General features: G+C 41.2%; 1 protein-coding gene across 1 annotated transcript; it reads left to right on the top strand.

Annotated features, from left to right (window-relative positions):
- Positions 1 to 1320: 1320 nt before the first annotated feature.
- On the top strand, positions 1321 to 8392 carry SETDB2 (SET domain bifurcated histone lysine methyltransferase 2). Its single transcript, XM_010168747.2, has 7 exons — positions 1321 to 1462; positions 2503 to 2568; positions 3356 to 3458; positions 4160 to 4726; positions 6291 to 6410; positions 7599 to 7768; positions 8169 to 8392. The coding sequence occupies exons 1-7, from the start codon at positions 1321 to 1323 to the stop codon at positions 8390 to 8392; spliced, it is 1392 nt and encodes a 463-aa protein (XP_010167049.2).
- The last annotated feature ends 662 nt before the right edge of the window (positions 8393 to 9054 follow it).

The raw sequence follows: 9054 nt of genomic DNA, 5'->3' as shown, positions 1-9054 counted from the left end.
GTCCCTTCCAATCCCTGACATTCTGTGAGAGAGCACCTGTTCCCTTTTCTGGCATTGTCTGTTGAAACCCTGAGCTATATTCCCTTTTTGGAGTCCTTGCCAAAGATGCACTGCTAATGTTCTAACAAGAGCTTTCATGAGTGGACTTAGTACCTCAAAGTTGCAGACACTTGGAAGAGAAGAGGTTCTGAAACAGTAGCTTAAAAAGCATTTCATGTTCATTGTAAATATTTCTAGCAGAGGAAGAGGCATGATAGAAGGAGTGTATTAATTATTGGTGAACAAAATTTATCAAACTGCTTCTATCTGGTTTTTTTAATATTTTTCCCCTAGAAAACATACCAAAAATATTGATGGGACAGGATAGTCCAATTGTGTAGCTAAGGGAGGTTACAGCTGTGAAAAATTTCCATATGTCTTTTGTTTAATAGTATGTTCAGTTAATTCACTTGAAAATATTCTCCTGTGTCACATCTATGAGTTTCAGTGGTGATTCATTTATAGTGGGACTAATTTGCTGGTGTTTGGAGAAAAGCTTCTACAGCATCCCTTGTGGACATGCCTGTAGTGGCATCATGGACCATCAGAAGCCACTCCAGTCTGTCAGAGAATCATGGAATGGTTTGGGCTGGAAGGGACCTTTAAAAGTCACCTAGTCCAACCCCCCTGCAGTGAGCAGGGACATCTTCAACTAGATCAGGTTGCTCAGAGCCCCATCCAGCCTGACCTGGAATGTTTCCAGTGATGGCACTTCTACCACCTCTCTGGGCAACCTGGTCCAGTGTTTCACTGCCCTCATTTAAAAAGATTATTCCTTATATGTAGTCTGAGTCTACTCTCTTTTAGTTTAAAACCTTCACCCCTTGTCCTATCGCTACAGGACCTGCTAAAAAGTTTGTCCCCATCTTTCTTATAGGCCCCCTTTAAATATTGAAAGACCACAATAGGGTCTCCCTGGAGCCTTCTCTTCTCCAGGCTGAACAACCCCAACTATATCAGCCTGTCCTCATAGGAGAGGTGTTCTAGCCCTCTGATCATTTTTGTGGCCTCCTCTGGACCCGCTCCAGCAGGTCCATGTCTTTCCTGTGCTGAGGACTCCAGAGTTGGATGCAGTACTCCAGGTGAGGTCTCTTGACTTCTGTTTCACTTTCGTGATTAGGTTTAGGAATAGACTTCTGAAAGTTTAAGCCTACAAAGGAAAACAGCTGTGCTGTCTGGTTTTTCAGACGTGCCTCCCAATGAAATGAGTGGGAGCCTTTGAAAAGTCCACTAGGAGCTACTTGTGTTTTTAGACTTCATGGGAGCTATACAGACTTGTAAATGGAAATCTGCATTTCAGATGACTTGAAGACATTTTGGACACAGCTGGGAGGTAGAAGAGTGGACATCATATTTGAGCAGGTGCAAAACGTGCTGCTGTTGCTAAAGCAGAAGATCAAGAATGGAAGTGCCACAAACCAAGGTTTGAAATCCTTGTAATGGTTCAGCTGGGCTGCAGGGGAGCTGTGGCTGCTTTGTGTAGAGCTGTGTCATACCTGCCATAGTTCAGATAGCTCTGAATTTAAATTACTCAGTAGTTGGCATTTTTAAGCACTTTTAACTGGTTTATTTAACTCAGAAAAATTACTTTTTTTATTGTCACCCATGTAAATGTGATCTGTGGATCTTACTGCTTCTTTTTGTGCAAGAAGATGGTACAGCAGTGTAAGCTGCTTTTAAACCAGCATAGCCACACCCTCTGCATTGTACTGCTTGCTTTAAATTAGGAGCACAAGTTGTTGTGTAACTCAAGCTCCTGCATCCTGATTTTTATCACAAAATGATAGAGCAGTGCGTAGGTAAAAGTTGATCTTGAATCCCCAGGTGACACAATGAATCTATGACATAGTTAAATTTGAATGTTTCTATGCTTTGTTCTGTGAAGATTTCAAACTAAAGTTTTAACATGGATTTTGCTGACATTTGTCTGTCACCTTGTAATATTTATTGCGTGGGGTAAGAGGTTGAGACAGAACTGGTCTCTCCTTTGGGTCCTTACTATCTGAAGGCCATTTCCACCAATTCAGGAGTAGCATTAAATGTTCTGCCAAGATCCAGCCCATCTTAGCTGGAAGATGACTGGTCTGATGACAAAGTAAAGAGAGAAACTTAGTATAAGTTTCGTCTTTTTTATATTACTGCCACTGGAGGCTGCTAGTTTGTGTGTGTTTGGAAACATTCCAGCAGCTTTCCAAAAGCCTGAGGATATTCAGTGCTGATTCACAACTACTAATATCAGATGTAATTTCATTCTAATCTGTGGATGTGTCTATTAAGGGCTGTGGTGCAAAAGATTTGTAATAGTATCAGTCTTGCAGTGCTCTAGATTAGCATTGTGAGAAAACAAGTGTCTCTGGAGGACTTACACCTTGTTTTCCCTATTATTATTGTCCCTGTTTGTCCCCTGTAAGTGTCATTACTTAAATTACACTTTGTATCTGTTTTGTTTTGGTTTTTGCATAGAATGCTGGCAGGCTTGGGCACTGGTGAATGAAGCTAATCTAGGTGATCTCTTAACCTTGACAGATGGTATGTGCATCTCGATTGTATTTATTTAGTATGTGGATTTAATTTGTCTTGTTTTACTCACCAGGAGCTTAGTTCCCTTAATTGAAATAAACAAAATAGATCTGAGAAGCCTATTAGCATTGGAAGGGAAAAAAACCTAATTATTAGCTTCCTCAGGTACTGGACTGTGGACTCTCAGCTGGGTTTGTGCTTTTGTGGTTGGTGTGTGTATGTGTGTATGGCTTGTACTGAGTGGAGCAAGTTTGAATTAGTGAGCCCTGATGAACCTGAGCTGGCTGCAGGCAGGGTCACCTTGTGCACGGCTCCAGCAGCTGTAATGCCCTGGCATCCTTTTACCTCAAACAATGAAGAGAAATCTGTATGTGGTTCATGTGTGTGTTGTCTCCGTGCACATTGAAAGCTACAAGGGAGATCTTAACGTGCAAATCACCTGATAGTCCGTCAGAAAGGACACTTCTGCCTCAAGTTTGTCAATGCACATCTAAGTTTTTCCCCTTGAGAGAAAGGGAAGGAGAGGAGGAGCAGGAGAGAAAGTGTGGGAGTGTGTGTCAGCTAGTCACTCATTTGCACACCTCTATGCAAACACGTGATTTTTGTGTAAGTTACAAAAAGCAGCTTCTTTTTTTAGTAGGGCACTTGCTAGCAAGCTTTTTGTTAGCTGTAGGTCATAGCAATGTGTTGCCTTTAATGAATTTTGGCAGTTATCTCTTTAATATCTAAAATAAGTTTGATTATAAGTTGAAATGTGGATTGCTCAAGTTTTTGCTTGCATTCAATTTTTTTTCAGTAACTGATGTGTGTGACGGAGATGCCATACAGGAATCCAAACCCAAATTGCAGCATCTTCTTACAGATGACAACACTGCAAACTCTGTAGAAGGTTCTCACAGGTCAGTGCATTAAATACTTTATTCCAGTTCTTTATTTGATGTATTCTTTAGTGTATTTGAGAGAGGTTTTAATCTCTCTTATATTTCTAAATTCAACATTTTAAGCCCAGTTTTGAATCCTGACAGTTTTTAAAGTGAAAGTATTTTTAACTTAACCTACATGGAAAACCTGAGGTTTTGAGTAGACTTCTCTAATTTACCACATGAGAACATTGCAGAATAAAATGGGGCATTTGGTAAAAAGATCCATGAGTGTTACCAGGATTATCAGGGCTAGGACTTAAAAATTTTTGAGTTCAGTTCTGAGCTTTTCACAGACTGTGCAGACAGTCAGAGACATGACTTAGTCTCTCTGTGTTTAGCCTGAGGTACTGATTTAGAAGATAGGGGTAAAGATATAATTCCTTTTTTTTTTTTTTTAATGTCCTGTCTGTGTTTTAGTGTGTAAGTTCTTTCTGGGAAGAAGCTGTTACTTTTTTTTACTTTTTTTCTTTTTTTCTAATGCCACTGAACATGTCTTCATAAGATGTTAGTACAGTAACACGATGCAAACGGTGATTCAGTGAAACCCTTGGCCTTCTAGCAATGGGATGTTCTTTCCTGTGTTAATAATATTGAACCACTAAAAAACCGAGTGTTTTACTGGTTGTCTAAGATGCTGCTCTTTTTCTTCTTTTTTTTAAAAAATTTATTCCAAATAGCAAAAAGGAGAAGGTGGAAGAAACAGGCTCAGGGAGTAAAGAAGCATCTAGTAAAATTCAGGACTTACATTTAAACCTGCAGTATCAGAACCACAAGTGCTCCAGTGCCTGTCTTGCCAACAGAGCAGCAGGCTCCTACAGAGGTGAAAATCCTCTGAAGATACCGATCCTGTTTCACTTCCAAAGGCGCCACGCGAAAGCGGACTGCCTTTCCAAATCACTGGATGTGAATTACAAAGCTCCTTGCGGACGAAGTCTGAGAAGCTTTCAAGATGTGCAAAATTATTTGTTTGAAACAGAGTGCAATTTCTTATTTGTTGATCACTTCTCCTTCAACACGTACGTACTGTTGGGCAGGAACACTCTGAATCCCGAACCCCTCGTGTTTGACTTTGATATTAGCAATGGAGTCGAGTCTGTGCCTGTTTCCTTCTGTAATGATCTTGACCGCGCAAGATTGCCTTACTTCAAATATCGGAGGGCACCGTGGCCACGTGGATATTGTCTCAACAATTTCTCCAGCATGTTTGTTGATTCGTGTGACTGCACAGATGGCTGCATTGATAGGTAGGTAGAAAAATCTAATCCCAGACAAGTGACACGTGGTGCCTCAGTAGTAGGGTGGTGGTGTAAGTCTGAAGGTGCACGTTACCAAACGGTGCCAAATAACGCAGGACCAACGCTGCTGGAATAGCTGTAGTAGTTGTCTTGTGTCATGCTCTGTGTTGACTGACACTGCTGTGTCTTTGTCTTCTCCAGAACTTGGGTGCTCCTACCCGTCCAGCCTTTGTTGTAGGGAAGGAAGTGATCAACAGGTGGATTGTTGTGTTCCTTTCCCTTTCTTCCCAGATTGGCAGTGCTTCTCCTCCAGGTGGAGCTGGCAAGCAAATCTCTGTTTTGGGGAAGGAGTGGGGAAGGGAGAGTCTTAGGCCAGCAGAGGAAGGCTCGTTCTCCTGGCGGGCAGGGAAGGGACAACTTCTACTGCAGCTCCTGCTATGGAATGGTATCCTAGAGATGGGATGGGAGAGCCTGGAGAGATCAGGGCATTTGGAACTTAGAAGGTTAATGAGGGCAGAGGAAGAGACATCCCCGTTCACAGCCTCTGCATCCTGTCCTTGCCCTTGTTTAGACAGAAACAATGAAACCCTGTGGTTACAGAACAGGTTTATGTTCTGAGCAGTTCAAATGGTGTTGCTCATTGCTGGTTTTTTTCTAAAGCCCAGTCACTCTGGGCTACATATTATTATTCTGTGGGAATCTGCCACAGTTAACATATGCAAGTTTGGTGATAATTCGGTCCACTTTCTTCAAGGGTGCTTGTCTTTGACCTGATCTCTGCCTGCAGGTGATGTTTGGTCTTGAATCCATTTTGTATTATTGATAGATAGGGCAGTTACATGTGCTGGTGTGCAGTATAATTGCCCATGACCCAACAAAAGCTTGAAGTCACACCCTAGTATATGAAGCTTCAGTAATTAAAGTTATTTAGTTTCAGCTGAGTGGTGGGGAGCAGCAGGCACGTAGCATGCTGCTTCTTTGCACTGATCTCCACCAAGAGCTGAGATGCTTTTGATGTGCGGTTTTGGGGTTCAAGATTTGGTCCATTGCTGTCTGCACAAATGCTGTGGGTCTCTGGAACTGTCATGATATAAGATGGTGAAGACCAGCGTTGTTGCTTGAGTTCTTTGCTTTGCAGTGTGAAGTTCTTCACTAGGGGCTAGGGTGGGAGGAAGGTAATGAAGTAGTGGCTAACAGGCCAAGATGCTGTGCCAGAACAGGTGACTTTCATTGATTCATTCAGTCCATTGACAGTGTCCTGTTTATAAGAAGTTTCTGTTGTACTTCAGCTGTTTATGTAGGTGCCTTTTAGAGAGCTTGTCAGAAGAACGGGGTTGGGGTGGAGAGAACATGGTTATTGTAAAGCACACATAACCAGGCAAGAGATGAAGAGAAGGGTAGGGTGCCTGAAATGGCCTTGTGGAGTAAAAGGGGAGAGGGGGGAAATAGATGCATGTATATATATAAGTGAGTGAGTATGTGTATAGTCAAGTACATTTTAAATTACCTAGGTTTATGTTTGATTTATGCTGCCTCAAATACATTCTGAGATGTTTTACTGTTATTTCTTTAGGTCAAAATGTGCATGCCTACAGCTAACTGCAAGAGGCTGCAGTAGAATTTCTCTGTCTCCCAGTAATAAAACATCCCATGGATACAGTTACAAAAGACTGGAGGGACGTGTTCCTAGTGGGTAAGAAAGACCAAACTATTAACTGTTATTTTATTGTGTGCTCTTATTTTAGTTATGTAGTGTAAGTGCTACAGGACTAAAATAACTGCAGTTTCTGGATTACTGAAACCTTCCATTTTTGTCACAATTTCAGTGACAGATCAGGAAGATAAAAAGTAATTAACGTGACTTGAGTAATAGGAGTTAAAAATGTTTATGTACTGCAGATACTACAATTTTCACAGCTTAGTTCAAGGTCCAAGAACAGTGTGAAGAGTAAGGTAGTATTAGCTGGTCCAGGAGCTCAGGCCACATCTGGCCCATGTGATGGTTTATTCCGGTATGCCAAGGGGAGAAGGAAGGGGGGAAGGAAACCAGCCACAAGGGAAGGTCTGTCACAAGACCATCACAGCATATATCAGCCAAAGAAGTGAGAAGCAGTAGCCAGCTTGGGTTTTGCCCTGTGTTTTGTCCACCCATTTGCTCTGTAGGACCAGAGTCCTAAAGAAATACCAGCCAGCTGCTCTTGAAGAGTCTCCAAAGCCATCCCAGTGCTACAAGTTTTCACCCTTACTCTTATTCAGCTCCCACAGATTAATATGTGGCCTGGGGAAGGTGCCAGTAACCTCAGGTGTTTAGGACAGGAATTGTGCAAGGTAGCTTTCTGCAATAGCTAAGGGCTGAACCCACAGGCTTAAAGAACCCCTTGCGGTCCTTTGTTGCTCTGTGATGTTAGTTTATGGTTGGTGTGCAGAATTAAAGCTGCCAGTGAACCCAGAAACAAAATGCAAAAAAAAAAAATCACAATTGTGAATTCTTTTAGAAATATTTAGTTAAATCCTAAAACTCATGACAGCTACAGTGAGGATGAGGCAGACAGCTTGTCTTTGCTAAAATCTGTTCCCGCATAGAATGAGGTGCTTCATAGGGGTTTCTGCTTCTGTGGGATTTACTCCTTTAAAATAAATTAAAAAAAAAAAAAATTCTTGTCTACTTATACCAAAATCTGGCTGTCAGATTCTTAAAATTCATTAATTGACAGTCAAGAAAGTAATGAGCTTTAGAGCACTGCTGCACAATCAGTTTTAGCCAGTCTTTATCTTTTCAGTCTACTGCCTTATTAATGCTCAGGAGGGAAACTAATAATAGCAACTTTGTTTTGGTAATGCATTATTTTATATCATGTCTTGTTTTGCTTCCTCCTGACAGAATTTATGAGTGTAGTGTGTTGTGCAGGTGTGACAAGATGATGTGTCAGAACAGAGTTGTACAGCATGGCATTCAAGTCAGGTTGCAAGTGTTCAACACGGAGAAGAAAGGCTGGGGTGTCCGCTGCCTGGATGATATTGACAAGGGGACATTTGTTTGTACTTACTCAGGTAACAGAAGGTGACCTGTGGAAAATGTGTAAGCGTAATTGTCCCTTTCCTGTGCCCTAGAATTTTTCTGAGAGCCAAACAGGGAAATACGGGGTTGGAAGAGAAGTGAGTCAATGTAATCTTAATTTGCAAGTTGATCAAATGTGCAGAAGAACCTTGAAGAACTCTGCAATGTGATGGTGCCAGACAGTCAAAACATTCTGGAGCAAAGCCTATCTGACACTTGATTTTTCCCTCACAGGTCTGTGCATCCTGTGTCAGGGCTAGTTTTCCTTCAGTATAGATGCATTCATATTTTACTCTCCAAAATAATGCTCTTGTATTTTTTTAATGTAAGTTTGAGCTGCAATAGTGAGTGTGACCCAAAACAATTTTTTAAAATCTTTTCTTTTACTTCCAGGCAGATTAATGAGCAGAGCTGAGGTTTCAGGATTGGGAGATGCTGGTCAAGAGCTGAAAGAGAAGAGTGCTGTGAATGACAGAGGCCATGGCAGCTTTTCCAAAAAAAGAAAACTTGACACTGACTCTTCAGACTCAGTGATTGAACTAGTGCAGACTAGCAAAAATGACATTCCTGAGAAGCAGGAACCTTTGTCTCAGACTGTGGATAATGACAATAAGTAAGTTTATCTTGTAAGTTTACTGAAGCAAACTTTAGCATAACAAAACTAATATTCTGCTATTCTAGAAAGTCCTTTGTGTTGTTTGTTCTTTCTCAACTTTTTTGTTAATTCCTGATTGTTTCTTCTAGCGGGACAGAGTTTTTCCTCTATATTAATTTTACTTACTGTATGTACCACTTGGCATTTTCTAGAAATCCCGTTCATCTGGGTCTACTTGATCTGTTCAGTGTGTTAATCATTATGCTAATAATGAAATAATTAATACATGAGATAAATTACTTAAAGATAGTTGGTGACACTGAAGGGTTTGATAACAAATCAGCCACTAACTGTCCCATCTTTTGCTCCCAGTCTCAAAACCTCTTGTTCTTTGTAATGTAACCTTTCCAGCTACGAGTGTTAACCTTTCCCATCAGGAGTCTGACAACACCTCGCTTTTGCAGTGAATTATGCAGAAGTTCTGGTCCTGTTTTAATTTTACAGTCAGGGTCTTATAGCCTATCAGAATTCCTGAAATAAAATTCCTGCAAAATAACCATGTGGCTTTCTCAATAGCATGCTGCAGCCTTTTCAGAAGGCAGTCGGGAGCTTGTTTTCTTAAACTTTATTCCTGTTCTGCCACATTACTTTGTAAAGGTCCTGCACCTGGGTCGGGGCAACCCC

This window comes from Antrostomus carolinensis, unplaced genomic scaffold, assembly GCF_000700745.2.
Source record: "Antrostomus carolinensis isolate BGI_N321 unplaced genomic scaffold, ASM70074v2 scaffold48285, whole genome shotgun sequence".
NCBI lineage: Eukaryota > Metazoa > Chordata > Aves > Caprimulgiformes > Caprimulgidae > Antrostomus > Antrostomus carolinensis.
This window is presented reverse-complemented; position numbering and strand designations above follow the sequence as displayed.